This window comes from Triturus cristatus, chromosome 5_2 (assembly GCF_964204655.1).
Source record: "Triturus cristatus chromosome 5_2, aTriCri1.1, whole genome shotgun sequence".
Taxonomy (NCBI): domain Eukaryota; kingdom Metazoa; phylum Chordata; class Amphibia; order Caudata; family Salamandridae; genus Triturus; species Triturus cristatus.
Window position 1 is genome coordinate 394,867,753 of NC_140588.1, and position 19,037 is coordinate 394,886,789.

The 19,037-nt window shown below is 46.1% G+C and overlaps 1 protein-coding gene across 1 annotated transcript in view; it reads left to right on the top strand.

The window, feature by feature from the left end:
* The window catches only part of ABCA13 (ATP binding cassette subfamily A member 13), a 2,655,493-nt gene that overhangs the window by 1,187,617 nt on the left and 1,448,839 nt on the right, over positions 1 to 19,037 (top strand). The window contains exon 32 of the mRNA XM_085606362.1: positions 13,910 to 14,105. Coding sequence (XP_085462488.1) covers positions 13,910 to 14,105 — 196 coding nt within the window. The remainder of the gene's footprint in view (positions 1 to 13,909; positions 14,106 to 19,037) is intronic.

Consider the following 19,037-nt stretch of genomic DNA (forward strand, 5'->3'; position numbering starts at 1 on the left):
GAAAGCCTATCATTAATGAAGTAACACAGCCTCTTCCACTTACGGTTGGTCCATTGACACGTACTACAGATTTATTGCTTACTAAATCATGTCCAGAAAACTTGTTAGGTATAAAAACATTGAAAGCTCTAGGAGCTATAATATGTTGTTCTCCGGAAGGAGTACGACTATTTTTACGTGATTTTAAAGGTCACTACGTGTCCAGAGACATGGATCATCGGCTGCAGAGTTTACCTACGCATTTATGGGCACAAGGCCCCACTGATGTTGGTTGCATGAACATTACACCATATCGAGTCACACTAAAAACAGGAGTAGTACTACCACGAATGCGACAATATAGGTTACCACCAGATGCTGTTGCGGCTTTGCTGCAAATCATTGACGAACTCATTGCACAAGGAGTGGTTGTAGAAACCGACTCCAATGTATGCAATTCCCCAATAATTCCGATTCTTAAAAGAACGGATCCAAAAGCACCACCAGTATATCGATTAGTTATTGATCTGCGCGAACTAAATAAATGTATTGTACCACAATACCCTGTGGTCCCAGATATCTCTTCATTACTAACAGCTATTGACTCAGAAGCAACGTTATTCACTGTAATTGATCTCAAGAATGCTTTCTTTAGCGTCCCAATAGATCCGGAAAGTCAATATCTGTTCGGATTCAGTTTAAATGGACGAAGTTTTAAATTCACACGCGCACCTCAAGGATTTACAGAAAGCCGCAGCATCTATAGCCAAGCACTGAAACGAGAACTTGACAGTATCCACATGCCAGTTAACACTGCCTTGCTTCAATATGTCGATGATCTACTGATCACCGCCCGAAGCGAACCTGAATGTGAAACAGCGTCACTGACGGTTTTAAAATTTCTGGCCGACAAGGGGCACAAGGTGTCCCCTTCTAAGCTGCAATTCTGTGTCCAGCGAGTTGTTTACCTTGGGCACTCGCTGTCCAAGGAGGGAAGACAGCTTACACCTGATCGCATCCAGTTAATTGCTAACATGCCACCACCCAAGACACAAAAGGAGGTGCGGGCTTTTATAGGCCTCACCTCGTACTGTAGGCAGTGGATCCCTCAATATGCATTTCTAGCTAAACCACTCATCCAGTTGACAACACAGGAGGCAGCCACATCGACTGTCCTCCCTTGGACTCAAGAACACACATATGCCTTTGAAAGCTTAAAGAAAGCTTTATGTCAAGCACCTGTTTTAGCAACACCATGTTACAATAAACTGTTTACACTCTTTGTTACAGAACGCGAAGGTACTGCTTTGTCAGTACTCACTCAGGAACAAGCAGGATCACACAAACCATGTGCTTATTTCTCTAGTACATTAGATCCAGTAGCTCAGGCTCTTCCTGCGTGCCTGAAATCAGTGGCAGCAACAGCTTTAGCAATCAGACAAAGCGATGCCATAGTGTTAGGACATCAATTGACAGTACAAGTACCACACGCAGTAGAGGTTCTCTTGAACCGCACACAAACACAACACTTGACTATAGCGAGACTCACCGGTTACGAATTGACATTGTTTCAGCCACACATAGAAATCAGACGTTGTAATACGTTAAATCCTGCTACACTTTTGCCAGTAAATGGAACAGATCCATTAGCACATGATTGTATTGAAGTCATTACTATCACAACGAAACCCAGACAAGACTTGACAGACATCCCTTTATCAGATCCAGACCTGACATTATATGTAGATGGTTCATGTATGAGAACAAGTACAGGAGAGTTAGTGGCCGCTTACGCAGTCACAACAGATACTGAAGTCATTGAAACAAATTGTATTAATACTTTGTCAGCTCAAGCAGCAGAGCTCATCGCTCTGACACAAGCCTGTATTCAAGCCAAAAATAAGAAAGTCAACATATACACAGATTCACGTTATGCATTCGGAGTCGTCCATGACTTCGGCGTACTGTGGCGAGAGAGAGGTTATTTAACTTCTCACGGTGCCCACATCCAACACGGACCCCTCATTCAAGCCCTATTAGACGCGATTCATTTACCTACTGCAATATCGATTATGAAATGCAAAGCCCATACAAAAGTTACTGATATCATTTCTCAGGGTAATGACCTAGCTGACAGAACAGCTAAACAGACTGCTCAGAATCAGACTCACACAACTGACACGACAAAGACAATAGTTCCGACACCAACACATTGCATGACGGTTAAGGATCCCGCCCTTGATGTAATTGACATACAGACACATGCTACACCAGAAGAAATAAAGAAATGGACTGAATTAGGAGGGATCCAAACGGATCAAGGATGGATAACGAAGGAAAAATCTATATGGTTTCTTCCCGATTCCATGGTTCAAGTCATCATTAACACAATACATAGTCCAGCGCACCTAGGAGAAAAAGCTATGCTAGACAGCATTCAACACATTTGGTTCAACAAACATCTACGAGCCGCAGCTAAACAATAAGTTCGTACCTGTATGATATGTTGTCAGTTTAATCCAGGTAAAAGCATCCCCGTAGAACAGGGTGGATTTCAACCTCCCGATCATGCTTTTGAAGTCCTCCAGATGGATTATATCCAGATGGAACGATGTCGAGGATTCAAATATGTTCTCGTAGTTGTCTGTGCTCTTTCCCGTTGAACAGAAGCCTACCCGGTTTCAGATTACACTGCCCCGACTACTGCCAAACAGTTAGTCCGAGAATTCTTCCCACGGTACGGTTTACCACGTGTTGTCTACTCAGATAACGGCCAGCCATTCTCATCCGAACTAATGAAACATGTTTCCCTTTTGTTAGGCTACCAATGGAAATTCCACTGTGTCCGACATCCTGAGGCAGCAGGTCTCGTGGAACGCCATAATCAAACTCTGAAAATTAGATTGTCCAAAATATGTAGAGAAAAAGGTGTCGATTGGATAGTAGCCTTACCAGTTGCACTCTTTTACATGAGAATGGTAGCACATTCTCGAACAGGGCTATCCCCGTACGAGGTGATCTTCGGTAGACCACCAAATATGTGGGGGACGCCTATACCTCGCAAAATCACTGATGTTGACTGTAATATGCTGACAGATTACCTGGCTTCCTTGATGTCTGCACTACAATCTTGTCGTTCACAGGTAGCTGCAGCTTTTCCCGATAACACTGAGGTAAAGCCCCATGACGTGGTTCCAGGTGATATGGTCCTAGTGCGGAATTTCGACCGGAAGACCCAACTGGAGCCTAGGTGGAAGTCGCCAAAGCTTGTTCTACTGGCAACAAGGACAGCCGTGAAGATCGAGGGACGTAAAGGGTGGTTGCACTCGAGTCATATCAAGAAATTTTATGGACTACCGTCCAGTGTGGACACTAAGCCCTGCATTTCCTCACAGACTGATTCAAAGCTCCCCTTGGTTGAACCCATGAAAACTGAACTTTATAAACTAAAATTAAGGTCTAGTAAGTCAGACAATTTGATTGTTTAAGTCCTCTCCAAGGTGAATCGGTTGAATTTGTCTCTGACATGTATCCTCTAGACCGGAATAGAGAAAGAAATCAACAGATGCAGCTTAAAAGGCATGCGTATTGTAAATCACTTCGTAGTCACTGCACAGTAACATTATTAATTTTGTTTTCTCTAAGTCTTCTGATCATCATTTTTAGTATATTGCTGCATATGTATTACCCTATTTCTAAACGTGCTTACAATGTTACTGCTGAACATTCTTTTAGCGAATTACCTCCGCATGAGTTGTCCTATAGATTTGCGCTGCGCAACAACACATTCATTAGTATGTTACATCATTCCCACCAGACCAGCAATGCCACAAATTGTTGGATATGTGGCCGACTCCCTCCCTATCAGAACTATAAGGGAGTTTTGCCCCTCTTTCCATATCCGTTCACACACAATGGCTCCTGTGGAGCATGGTTTAGTTTGATTAATTCCCTAGATTCAAATTCCGCAGTTTATCGAGACAACTGGGTATGGGGAAACCTGAACATAGTTTTGCTTAAAGTCTGCTACCCTAACAAGGAGGGACTTCCCAAAAGAACAGGAACTGATCTAGAAAATGAAGTATATGGATTAGGTAATTTTACACTTAACCTCATGATCCTGAACGTTGAATCTGAAGCTACACCAATCTTGCCCGCCATGTCAGTATTCCCAGTAAAAGGGGAATTATGTGTAAGAAAGAATGGTTCCATACACATGGGCCATAGTAAATGCACCACTGTAATAAAATTCAGTGATCAAGGCAAGTCTACATTTAGAGCTTCCCGTCATTCCTACTTCATATGTGGCCAGACCGCTTATATACGTCTACCTCTAGATTGGGATGGTACCTGTTACATAGCATTCCTTCTGCCACCTGTCTTCCTAGCTCCTCCTGATTATCATAGAAATACCCATTTAGTACACAATAGACAGCAGAGAGATCTCCCGATTGTCGATTACACTGAAACGGCATGGGAACAATACACAGATTTCAATAAAGGTTTCTTTCCTTATATAGGAACAGTCACTAATAGTAAGCTGATACGTAGATTAACTAGAACCCTTGAAGCAGTAGTGAACGAGACTACTTCCGCCTTAGGCAATTTAACAGAAGAGCAGTCTGCTATGCGGATTGTTGTGCTTCAAAATCGTCTTGTCCTTGACGTCATCTTGGCCGATAGGGGCGGAGCTTGTAGGGTCATCGGATCAAGTTGCTGCATTTTCATACCAGAAAATTCGCCGTCAGTATATAAAGCCATAACCCGCCTTCATAAGATTATAAGCCAGATACACCAGAGTCCAGGCACCTGGACTTGGTCCGGTTGGTTCTGGGGCGTGTTGTCAGCCTGGGGATGGAGGATCCTATCCTTCCTAGGTATTGGCTTTCTCATACTATTCAGTTGCTGCTTATGTCTACAATGTGGGCCAGCGATTTGTGGCCTGTGTGCCACATCGTGTATCCCAACTCCAAGTTTTCGTTCAAAATCCCGGAAGAAGAAAGAAGAACAAATGATGCTATATGAACAGATCGATGGATTGATGAAGATCGATATCTCCTGAGGGTCCGTAGGGGACAAGGAGGGAATGAGGAAATATGAATTTTGTGATCAGTTATGTCCCCTATCGTAGACCCCAACGGCTCCATGTGCATGCTATAAGTACATGTATGTTCCCTCCAGTTCCAGTTTTGAAGACGCAAATACATGTGCGTCCACCGTCAACATGTCCTCTTTCAGATCCACCATGAATGGGTCAGATATTCCATTCCTAAGTATGAAAGGCCACCGACTTTATGTGGTTCACTTTCCACATTTTACAGATTCAGGCGAGTAGGCCCTGAATTCTGCCATCAAGCCTTTCCTGCTTTCTGCCTCTGAAAGCTCCAGCCCGAGCCCGCATCTGTATCCATGAACTTTGTCCTACTCCCTGCGCGGCTAACGGTGCCTGATCCAGCCTGTTGCCTGCCAAAAACTGTATTTCACCTTCAAGATTATCTGCTTCGCTCCTCATCCGATGCATTCCTGTCTAGTAGTTTAGGTAAACATTTCCTCCAGCTACCGTGCAAGAGGCCAGCCCTCACTGTCCTCGTGCAAGTAATTCATAGCCCTGTTACCATGGAAGATTCCTACCCCCTCGCATCTTATGTAGACATTTAGACGCTCGTACACGCACTAACAGTCAGTATAGAATAGATTCCGTCCGAGAGACCTTTCCTTTTGGATACTACAGTTCTTTAAACATAAGATATTAGATATGATTTGGGATTAGGTTGACATGACCCCCCAGACTTCTGTCTCCACATGTAGAGCTAAATGTCAAGTCCCCTTCACCCTCTAGTTGCACGTCAATCACACGTCATGCGGCTGCGCGCGCATCTCTGCCAAATATTTCTGCTGACATTGCAGGATTCTCTTATGGATCCACCCACTTGTGACATCATGTATAATGACGTTTTATAAGTTACGCCTATATGTCCGCCTTTTTTTATTACGTATGCCTATTTTATCTGTATTATCAGCTGTTACGCCTCTTGCATCTATCTCAATGTAATGCTTTCCATATAAATACGATTACCTGTCAATAATGTATGCCCTTCCTTCCTGAACTCTCGTGGTGATGGAATTTGAAGCCTGCAATTCGAATTGTATTTCCTTTGTCAAGGAATAAAGCCTTTTACAACCTCTAATACCACGGATTCTGCCTCTTATATTTACTGAGTTATTCTTACTAGACTTTACTGCATAAAAAATAGTACCGGTAATGAAATATTTACCACACAACTCACGACACTGCCAATGGGCACGCAGCACAACCACATACAACATGACACACAACATGCCAACTGACCAGACACGACAACACGACCCCATTGGGAATCCGGCCTTGCCATGCCCACAACCCAGCCACGGCATGGCTCCACAGACACACAATAGCAGGATTTGAGGAGAGGCATAGAGCAGGCATGTGCGAGAGCGGAAAGTGACTAAGGAATGTGAACCCACCCAAAGCCAGGTGTGGCGTGGTGGTGCCGGACAGACCACAGAGTGCAAACCACGGAAACGGCCATGTGGAGGACAACTGCTGGTGCATGGAGTGTAGTGGCCAGTGGACATCACCATGTCCCCACAGGCTGTGTTGCAGAACGTGAAAATGTTGCACGTTACGTCCTCCCCTGCATGCGCGTGCATAGTGGGTTGGACCTGCGTACGCCAGCCCTGCGTAGGGGTGTGAACAAAAAGCCTGTTGCAACGGTCGTGGTCCTCATTCCCAATGGACAACGCGCCTGCCAGAGCGGCCCCCCACAGCCTGCCATGACTCCTGCACCGAGCGCGGCGGGGCCTGCGTCCCTGTGCGCCTGTGCACCCTGGGCCGCTGGACCACAGACCCGTCATGTCTGCCCCAGCGCACCAACGAGGCTCCGCTCGCCTGCCTGCGTGTGGCAAAGAGTGCCCACCACGTGCCGTTGCAAGCTCCAAGCACCAGTCCTCTGACCTCTGCAGCCTCAGCAGACCATCCCTGGCCCAGTAGGTCCCACAGTTGGAACTGTGTCCTGAGGCCTGAATGGCAGTGACCCCAAGGGCGTGGCAGCGGCCACAGCACCAGACCCCCTTTGATCAGTGTGGCATAGTTCCATATGGCAGGCCAGTGACACATGGTGGCACTAACCCTGTTCAATGCCAGCCGGCGACACGTGGTGCCACTAACATTGTTCAAAGCCAGCCGGCGACAAGTGGTGCTACTAACCCTGTTCAACGCCAGCCGGCAACACGTGGTGCCACTAACCCTGTTCAATGCCAGCCGGTGACACGTGGATGAGGGCTCAGGCCTACCTTGCGGACCAGTAGGTCTCACATCCAGCACCTGGTCGTGAATCATGAATGGCAGAGTCCACACCAGTGAACGCATGGAGAGGAGTAAGCGGAAGATGCGGCTCAGTCACGGAGGTGATCGACCACCATCAACAACTGACTCGGTGCCATCAGCCCTGTTCACCGCAAGTCTGCAAACTGTGGTGCCACCGAACCTGAACTACGCAGGCCGGTGGGCCATCCAACCTAAGCTGGCGACACTCTGTGAATGAACCGTGCTGACCGCTGCCTCAGGCCTACACTACGGTCCAGTATGCCACACATGCGGAACTGTTTCCTGGCCAGGATGTGGATGAGCCAATACCATTGGACACGCCTCATTGCATGCGGCATCCTCTAACGGCACTGGTGCCACTAACTCTGTGCGCAATGAGTCATGGGCACTATCTGGGAAAGCAAGACAGAAACCGTGGGGTGAGGTTCTGGGACTTGTAGTTTTCCACACGAGATTGGATCAGCCAATGTCTGCAGCATTGGCTGGGTCCAGTAGAACAGTGTGCACGTGATTGTTCACCTGGGGAGAATCGCGCGGGAGGGGGATAAATTGCACTGGCTTTCAGTAATGGTTTTGGCTTAACTGCGAAGAAGTCGGGGCAGCGGCGTGATGTGGAGAAGCGCCCTGGAACAGGGTTAAAGAGTGAATTGGGTGGATTTTAAATGCGCGATGTTGCACATGTTATGGTAAGCGTCCGAACAGGGTGCAGCAGCGAATCTTATGTATTTCTTACGTGCTTCGTTGCAATTGTTACGGCAAGCGTTTGGAAGCAGTAGGGAGACTACAAGGATTGTAGAGGAGGTCCAACTATTAAGCCTGTGGTTTTTTTAAGTTTTTCAATTGCACATATCAAAAAGATTTCACAGTTTTAAAGACAGAGCCAGAAGCATAAACAAGCATTAGTTGCTGTGATGTAGATACAGGGATAGAAACTGTTAACATTATGTCGTTGCACTAAAACAGTAATGTTGATGTTAAAAGGTTTTTAAATATTAATTTTGTGTTCTAGATACCCCTGACGAAGGGATTTCATCCCGAAATGCATTGGGTAATTTTAATAAAGATGTGGCATGTGGACAACATAACGCCTCCTACGTTTTGATTGGAACAAAGATAATGGAATGAGTAAAATGAATTGAATAATTTGGGAATAAGATACCGAGTACATGATGGATAAAACGAAGAGTAAAGAACAAGAAACTTTTGATTGATTTGATTCATTCTCTAACGGCCGTGCATCTTGAAATGGCTCCAAAGAGGAGTCAATGTGTTTTGTTTAAGTTGTAACGCGCAACTGGACGGAGCGCGTGTCATGTTTGCACGCCAAACATAGTTTGAAAGAGTCACGTGTCTAAATTTTGGAGTACGCCGGTGTGCATCTCACTACCTCACATTGTTCACTATCTGGTTGGACCTTGGTGGTGACTGAGTCCAGAGGCTGGTGGTTTCCTGCATCTACATCTGGCTGGACCAGACTTGGTGTCCGACATGTGTCTGTTCCATTCTTCTCCGCCATAGTGACTGTCTCAGCATTGGTCCTGCACTCTGCATCATGCCCTGGGGGCACACCTTCCACTGTCCACTGGAACACTCCGTGACAAGCCTCCTGTCATCTACGAGAACCGACTCTGCACACGTGACCCTGCCCCAGCGCACCGCAAGTCAGCGGCCCGTGGCATTAGGCCCGTGCAGGACCAGGTGCATATGAGGCCCCTAACCCTGTGCAGCACAAGTCATGGGGCCCTTATGGGTGAATGGTTGTGGTCTTTACGCTGTACACTGTTGTCTATGTTTGACTGCACCAGGCAGCCCTTGCCGGCTGGGGTGCACACACCCCACACACATCCAACAAAGGTGTCACTCAGTATGTGTGCCTGCTAATAAATGTGGCTGTGCGCACGTGCACGTAGCCATCCACACCATCCGAGCAAGTGTGTCCATGTGGGTATTGTGTCAGCATGATGTGCACGGGCCCTGCAACTTCACAGTGTGCTATCTTCAGCAGACGCTACCATGTCACCTCAGCGTTGGCAGTGACCCCGGACATGTAGCCCCGCATGCACCCCCCTGCATGCACAAGCGGCGTGTGCTGGTCCGGTGTATGTAAGGTCAGCGCTGGGGTGTGCTGATTCGGCAGGGGGAGCAGGGCGTGGCTCAGACCTGGCCTTGGGCAGGAAGTGCGGTAAGTGTGTCTCTGTGTTGGGGTGTTGTCACCACCAGGGCCACAGTAGCCGATGTTGCAATGTAGCATGCACCAGGAGGGCGGGGCCGCAAGTACGGAGACATGTAGGAGCACAAGACCGCACAGGATATTGTCACATGCAGGCCTGCTGTTATGTGTATCAGTCCTGTGGATGCATGAGCCAGTTGCCTAGCCTCATTCTCTGCGTGATCACAGGCTGCCATGAGCTGTACACCTGTGTCCGCCCTGTCCGGACCATTGGACTGCACTCACGTGTCTGCCCACCCTCATAGGCCAGCGTCACGGTGTTGTTGGCATGCCGCTGGACATGAGCAGACAGGCATTACCATGGTGTGCCGTAGGAGTGCACGTGATGCAACCGCGCAGCGCACACAGGTGTGGGGGCTTGTGGGAGGAAGGGGCAGCTGTGTGGCAGCGTAAGACGGAGGGTGATCATGTGCAACGTACTGGGCATATCATCCATGAGTCTCAAGGTCTCAGACATGCTACCACACCCACAACAGGCCTCTGTACCTCTCCTGTATGCATGCAGATGGTGAAGTGACTGTAGGGATGAATGGTCCTTTGTCTGAAGTATCAGGCGGAAGCACATCTGCGGCTCCGAGCATGGACTCGCTTTGGCCAGCACCCCCTGACAGATACGATAGCATTTGCTTGCGACTCCCACGGTACGCATTGCCCGCCGTGAGACCTACGTCTATACATCCCACACGCAGGAGTCCCTGGTCGTAGTTAGCGTGTGTGAAATGGCCTTCACACGTACTCCCAACCCACCCCAGGCCTGCACCCGTTGCACACAGACACTGCTCATTGCACCGAGCTGTGCCATTTTATCCACAGGACTGGCGCAGGGTAAGCCATTGCCGCTTCACGCAGGGCCACTGACGCAATGGAAGACCATCCCGGACACATGCTCGACTCCAGTCAGGTGGTCCTGTACCATGCACATCTGCTTCATGTACTAAGGCACTGCCGTTGGCAGTGATGCGGATCAGTTACCATCTGAGCTTCCGCCTTGCGAATGTCACCTGCGTTCAGCCTGTGTTGCATTGTCGCTCGTGCATATTCGAGTGGTCCATGGATGTCTGCCTCTCCAAGGTAATGGTAGCTGACCTGGATTTTGACGTGTGTGTGCGCCCCCTGCTGGACCACGAGCAGGAGTGTCACCATGATGACAGTCTATGGCATGCATGGATGTTTGGCATTTAGGCTGGAAACTGGACCTGGGAGATTGCACGAGTCGTCATGTGCAGTGAGCACATTGAGCCACTACCCGATTGGGCTTTGGTGCACATTGGGTCCAGTGTTTGGAGTCAGCACATCTGTCCGGGTCAGCTGATGGATTACGTCGACGACATGTCAGATGTGGTGGACGACGATCGCTCACTGGAGATGTTGGCCTACGCAGCTGCACTCGCGTCCATGGATGAGTGACAAGGTACCTGCAGCCACAACTGGATGTGACCCATTGCACGTGTCCGGACACATGGTTGCATGTTGTGGATCTGGTCACATGTCCCAAGACGACAGTGGACATGGCTGCATTGGCCTGAACTCATGATCCCTGGGCGGACAACCAACGCGGGTTGGCACTGACTCGTGTTGGTGATGGACTCCCCCGAGGTGGACATGGCCGCTTTCCTACGTTCCTCATTCAGACATGCTGCTGCATTGGTTTGCATCTTGTGGCACTTCTCTTGGCCGTACTGACGACAAGCACTTGTTGATAAAGTTCCCGCACTTTCACTTGTCTCCAACCGTGTTGTGTCTTGATTAGTATGCCAATGTGTGTGTCGGGGACTCTCTGGCTGCCTGCCATACGTGCACTGCTACCCCATCAGGGTGGTGGGTTAGTACTTGTGCATTATCAGGTCCCTGTTTCGTGCTTAGCCAGATGCGATTTGGCCATATAGCGGCCACAGGCGGGTGCACTTGTGTCCTGTGTTTGGTGGTGCAGATGTTGGTGTTTGTACGACTATGTGTGTGTGCTGCATTGTGTGCGGGATGTCCCTTTTGCTCTGATTTGGCTCACCCTTCTTCCTTTCAGCCAGTGTGGTTTTCACTTCTGTGCTTGTTCAGTTGTGTTATGTTGCCGGGGTGTGTGACTTCTGCTCCTGGTTGGTAATGTTACTCTTGAGCATGGTTTGTGTGCAGTTGTGCTGTGCTTGATTGTGCATGTGTGCCATTGTGCCCATCTCCCCCGTCCCCTCAGTCCCGGGTGGTCCCTCTCCCTGTTGCTGTTGTGTCTTTTGTTTTGGGCAGTTTCCTGTCCCCTAGTCCTGCCACCATCTTCAGACTGATGTGGTGGACACCAGTTCCTCCATGTCATCCAGCTCCTGGTGTGGCGCTGGCCTCCCACCTCTGGTGTGCATTGCTGCCTTCTTGTTGTTGGCGTGTTTCTGCTTGTTTGTGCATTTTGCATCATTCCGGATGTTGTGGTTTTCTGCCATTATCCTCCTCAGCTCTCAGGCTGCATTCACCTTGTCCAAGATGGCCTGCCATGTACACTGTTTTGTTGCCAATGTGGCTTGTGGGGTTGTCTGCTGGCTCGGGTTGCCTCCATTGTGCTTGGCTGTTGTTTTCTGTTTGATTTGTCTTTCTTTTTCATGCTTTTTTTGTGCTTATTCCCGCCAGTCGTGTGTGTCTCACGGGCCTGGCGGTGCTTATCGCTTATTTCCTGATTGCGAATTGGCTCATCGCACGTTTTTCGGTGTTGTGGTTTGTGTTTTTTCTCGGTCGCGGTGGTTGTATCGCGGACATTGGCCGCGGACTTGGGGGGCTATCGCATGCTACCGCCTTGTTCTGAATACCACTGGGTTATTTTCCCGCGACGGGCTGCGATGTGTAAAGTTGCGTTAGCATTTTTTGGTGATGTTTATCACACGTTCTTGTGAATATACCCCATGGTTTTAACCCACGTTCTTCCACGCGTTCAAACCCCTCCCTGGACGGTGCCCCCTTAGAGCAGGTACACCTTTTTGACTATCTGGGGATTACTCTAGATGAGAAGTTAGAATGGTCATTGCAAGTCTCTAAAAGAAGACTAAAACTGGAGCAGCAAAGCAGGGGTTCCAAAAGCTATACAAAGCTATACAAGCCATACAAAGCTATACAAATTTACAAAGATTCCCTTTGTAAATTTGTATCACCTGTTATCCAACTATACTCACACCAGGCACTTGCGGTTGCCCTTTATGGGGCAGAGATTTTGGGCCACAAAAAACAAAAACCCTTGATAATGGTAAAGTATAGCTTTATATGGCAGTTTTTGTGTTTACCGGTCAGCACTCCTTTACTACCATTAAGGCTAGATTTGGGACTCAGGCAAATCACTGATGAGATAGAACTTCTCCCGCCTATTTTTTGCAGACACATTTGGACCATCCCTGAACGTTTGTTATACCGAACTGGGTTGGAGGAAATTCTCAGTTACTCTAATGCAACTTAACTCCTCGGGATTCAATTTGTCAAAGACTCCCTGAAGGAGATGGGCCTGGCCAATCTCTGGCACGATCCTGTGGGTTGCTGCTCATCAAATACTGCGAAGGAGTTGAAAAAACTATTTAATAACTGCAAGTGCAGCAACCTTTTAATGAACGCACAAGGCACTTTATCTACTTCATTTTTAGCAAGAAAAGACAATTACCATCTGGAAAACTTCAGTGATGACATAGAGCCAAATCTAGCAAAAAACTCTATGGCCAGTTCAGACATGGAAATTTGCCCCTCAACACTTTTAAGTTAAAATGGTTAGGACCTCTGAACAGTATAGATCAGGCGTGTCACTTGTGTGGTTATAAGGGGGAAGATGTATCCCATTTGTTACTGTTCCGTCCGGCTTACAAAGGAGCATGTGTAAAATGGTTGAGTCCTATCTGTAGAAAGTTAGGGAATGAGGAATTCTATAGGATCCTCCAAGCTGACCCGACCCCATATCTAGTATTTGTCCTATCAAGATTTCTGTTTCATGCTTGGTTGATATGAAGTTGAAAGACTGTTGAGTCGAACTAAATTGGCTCTTTTTATTGGATCTTATAATACTTGCCTTTGTTACCTATTCTATATTACCTTTTATGCTTGGTCTTATTGTTTTTATGTACCTGCAAGGGCCATGCATGCACTTAATCTGTGCTCTAATGACCTGGTGGTTTGTTTTTATCCCTTTTACCTGCTGGTGTTGATCTTACCTTTTTGCATTCAGTGTATTTTTATTGTGTATCTCTTTTATGTTTTTTTACCGAAATAAATAGTATTGGCTTGGCAATGCTTTGAAGCTGTAAGCATAATGTTTTGCCACTCTCATGCATTCATTGCCAATTGCTTACTATTCTGATGAGTTATCTTTTTGTTTCTGTGTACAGGCTCCCTCAAACACGATCCAACTGCAGCTGGCTTGGAACGAGCTCCTCCGGGACTAGAAGTTGGGGTTGATCTAATGTCGGTCACCAAGGAGTATGCAGACAACAAGATAGCAGTGAACAGTCTAAGCCTTTCCTTCTTCAAAGGCCAAATCACCGCTCTCTTGGGTCCCAATGGCGCCGGCAAGACTACGATTATGTACGTTATGGCCTCCCAGAGGAAAGTGAAGGGTTAAACCACCGTGGCCGATGCGCGTGCTCAGCGACGCACCTGCTCGAGCGAGATAGGCACTGAGCGCGAGCACCTCAGGCGAACTACTGGCTCACGTGTGCTAAATGCTAATAGGAAACCATTACAGGGTTGCTTCTCATCTTGTAATTTGAAAAATTTTTATTTTTCAAGTAATGACTGCTACTTTTATGGGGAAATTAATTTTGTGGACAGCGAGACGAGCCACTAAAGAACTAATCTATTTTTCTCTGCTGATTCATATATAAACACAATCATGCAAGATGTTCGTAAATGTAATTAATAGAACATGAGGAGCGTACAAATCATGTGCAGGATGTTCAGTCAGAATAGGTAGACTCACCCTGCTTCCAATAAGAACGTGTAGAATGAAAATTGTCTTTCAATGAAGGGTCAACATGTATTTATTAAATGCATTAAATGAAGTAATTTTACCCAATTTGGCAGACCTTGCCACCAGAAATCAAAGGCTAGGAATGCTTAATTCTTTTTTTAGAGCTTTTTTGCTACCTACCTGTGTAAGTAATGTTTCAGTTTTGAAACTTGTTTACCTTGCGTAACCTTTGGGACTCACTTTTTCCTGCCAATGGAGTGTTTGATTGTTTTCCTACAGTTGTAACTGTGTTCTCATTAAATGTATTGCCAGTCATTATCGCAATTACAAGCACAAAAAAAAATATAAAAGTGCACCATGACTCACAACTAACCAGAATTAATATTGTGAAATATTTACACGACACCCTTGCAGCAGTTTCTTATATAGCCAAATAATATGGCTTTCGACATATTATTTACCTTTATCTTCAAAGAAAACATACCAAATCTCATTTTGTGAGAACAGTTAGGGGCATATCAGCAAGGCAAGGTGATTGAATTATCGCCGCTTTTGCGGCCGTTTTTGGCCGAAAAGTGGCGATAATTTTATCGCCTAATTAGCAAGCTCACACTAACGCATGAAAACTTGCGTTAGCGTAGGAATTCTTAACGCCCAGATTTGCATCTCTAATGAGATGCAAAGTGGGCGTACCTGACCTGACATGACAGGAGAAATGTTGCTAAGTGACATTTCTTCTATCATCAAGCCCCACGCTATGAAACATAGCGGCAAGAAAAGTAGCGATAACCCCTGTTATCGCTACTTTCCTTACGCCTGCTTCAGGACTGACTTAGCCATGATATCCTATGAAAGGTGGATATCATGGCTAAATTTGTGAGTCCCTATCATCAAGCTAACGCCACATTGCGTGAGATTATCGCTGGGTTTCCAGCGATAATCTCACGTTAGGCAGTTAGCGTGAGGATCTTTATCGCTTTTGAGATAAGCGTTGCCAATAGCACGCTATCTCAGCGATAAAAATCCATGCTAGCCGGTGATAATTATCCTAGGGCTAAGTGCGCCGGTTGTTGCTGATATGCCCCTTAGTGATTAACATCCTCACATCCCCATGCCATGTTTCCTCTAAACCCCATTTATTCTGATGCGGAGTTACTGCGATAGGCTGATCCCCTTCACTAAACTTCACCAAAGTTTCTGTGCTATATACTTGGGAGACAGACATGTTTTTAATGCCTCGGGCTGTGCTCATCCGTTTCATCTGAGCCACCACGGGAGTGAGAAAACCTTCAGGCTATAACAAAACATCAATAACATGTTTCTGCAGCACATTATGCTACACCAAACTTTCGCCCAAAGCAATAGAATAAAAAGAATAACTTTCATTTCTTTACTGTTGAACCTGAACTTCAGCATTAGTGGAAATATTCAATCATTACCTAGGAAAATGTTTTCTAGTCGCAGAAGCCTGGTGACTTGGGCGCAACCTCAGGTAAGATCTCAATAAATAGTAAATGGAAATATCTATGGTTATCTTGGAAATACGTTTTCATTATTTTTAAAAGACAGTGTTTTGGATGCTTCAGTTCTCTTAACAATATTCCTAATTAATGATTGTTGTTGCTTCACACTCTCGCATCTACATATGAGTAGGTCATGAGCACGGTAGCCTTCTCGCACCAAACTCTAAACTGACCTTAATGACACAGCACTTGTTCACTATTTTGGTTTTAAAAATTTTAGGAATGATGCAGGGAAAGTCACAAATGTTAACCTGCAGGCTTTACCTGTTCACAGGTTTTGCAAGAATGTGCCCAAACTCTTAGCCCCAGGTAAAATACCCATTAGGTCCTTCTCTTCGGGTGCAGTCCTTGAAGTATCGCTAAGAGCTGTGGGCCATTCTTCACACAATAAGACCCTCTAAATAGCAAGGCATGGAAAATATTTGTCCCCTTTACTGACTACCTCCTCTAGCCAAGTTAGTGGATTCAGGTGAAATAATAATATCCTATATGAGAACCAGGTCGGCTTTTGACCTTATATGAGTACTGAGATGAATATCCTGTCACCTTTAGATGTTCGAAGCAGGTAGATGCCAGGAGGGAGTCAGGGCAATGAAACCTTTGGATCGATCAGCAACTTTCCAAACCGTCAATCATCACCTTCTACTCCAGAGAACTCTTTAATTGTAGTATAATGTATACAGCAGTAAAAGAATCAAATGCTTTCTGTTGAAAAGCCACTGAGCTATATCTTTTTCACCTACAGGATCATTTTCTTGGCATGTGTGACGGGGAGTTCTCAGAGATACTATTTTGTTTGACCATTGATTCACCTCAACCCCACTCCTTTCAAAGAGCAATCCACCTTATCAACTTTAAAAACTGCCAGGCAACTTTACTTGGTGATTGGTCAGATGTTTCCCGAAACACATCTTACCTTATATAGAGCTCCCATGACCCATCCAAGCAGCAAACAACTTTATACAATCTAGGCTGGACTAAGAATTCCAGAGCCAGATTCGCCCGAGGTTTGAGCAAGTCACCTTTATATCTCTTGTATTCATCGAAGCTGTCATATACTAAGTGCCCAGGTTTTGAAATAGGTATTTTAGGTTATTCCAACCTCTCATATAGTACATCACCAAAACTAAACAAGATTTTACTGGCGATAAAGCCTTGTGGAAAGGAAGAGCCACGCTTTGGGCTGGGTTAAAGTAAATAGTTCTGGCTGACCACCAACGAGCGCAGGTAGGATACAGGGACCAGGTTTGTCCTGGTGGAAATTTTGCCTTCTGTCTAAGAAACATTTTTTGAGAAAAAGTGGTCATCGGTGTGTTGTTTGCTGGGCAAGCTGGATCTGAAGAAGAGCTTGAGGACATAAGGGTGCTGAAGAGCAGGGTTGTAGTACCATTATCAACGAAGATGGGAAAGTTCGAGAGGGCAAAGTTGGAAGTCTGTGCCCATGAAGACCTCAGCATTGACGGGTTGCTGCTCAGAGTCCTTGGCAATGAAACCCTCTACATTTGGACTTAAAAACTTTTCTGGAAGTCAGATCTCCTTCAGAGGGGCAAATTCTCAAATCAAAACCGGCTGGCGATTCAACATTAATGGCTTCAACTGTACAGCAGTCTCAGTTTCCCATTGATTCCCTAGAGGAAAAGTTGGCAACATTTTTCTAAGTCCTAGCATTTGCAGTGTGGGCAAGAGGAGTACATTTTAACACCAGCAAAGTGTCCAGAACTTGGGGGGCACCACTTGGGGGTTTTGAGTCACTCCAGCAGAGGTCAGCGCAGGGTATAGGGTATGTCGAGTTGGTGCTGATCAGATTGGCAGTTGCAGGGTTCGAGGCCGCTGGAAGTTTGTTGTGACCCTGTAACTCAAACAAATTGATACCAAAGCTGTTCCTTAAAGGTAATGAGACGGACCAAGAGAGTATACAGGTGACTAGTCTGTGTAGTACTTAGTCGGATATTGGAGCCCTCATACAACCGTCTAGGTGTCGTGAATCACGCACCCATTGGGATGTGAAGCGTCATCATCGGGCTGCTCCTGCGTTGGGCCGGCTGGTGCAATGCTCAACGGGCTCTTTTAGGAGCGCTCTTATGGAGATCTTTTTATCCGGACAGCCGTTAGGTGATTGAGGGTAGGGGGCTCTATTGTGATGTAGATGAAAGAAAAAGTGAGACTATTAAAATAGGTAGGGGAGTGCCCACTTAATCAGTTTATTTTGGGGCCTTCTTACCTAATTAAAAATTGTGTGAGGTGGAGTGTGGATGCCCAGAGTTATGTGCTAGGTAGTCAACACTGCCTCATCTAGGGTCAACATGTTTCTCGCCCTGTTTGAGAATTACTCTGGCGATTCATCAGGACCTATTGGATTCTATCTACATTTCAGGCTGCATAACAAGTTTTTTAAAACAGCATTTTTTAACAAGATTACCTGCAACTCGGTCTACCTGTGGGAAAGAAGACCAATATGATTAAAGAATGTCAAACATAAAATGTTGTAGTTATACGGTGCGTCTCATATGCAAAAAATGTGCAACTATAGTGATGGTGCACGCTAAGCGTGGTGATAAAAACACACTAAAACCATGTGATGTGAACACTCCACAATGTGTCATTGGGTTCCAAGTAGCCTTATATAGCATCACAAGAACGTGCAGAGTGCACTTACCCTATCGTATTCAAAGGTTAGCGTGCTGCAGTTCCTGGTAGAAGACGCAAGGAGTTCCTTGCGTTCTGTAATTGTATATATGACAAGATTGCTAGCAGAATGGCATAGTGAAAGGTAAAAACTCCAGGGTAATATAAACCCCTTCTCTTGATTTAAAAAAATTATATATATATGATCACAACATATCTCTGTCTCCCCGCATTTAGTTGTTGTATATTGGGCACACGAGGCAAAGATTAGATAAAGTTAATCTTGGTGGAAAGAGACCTCTCTATCTAGTAAAGGTCTAGTCAGCGATGCTTATAACTCGAAGTAGTTCCCCTTCAAAGTCTAAGTCTGTCCATGTGGTAAAGGACAAGGCGAAAGAC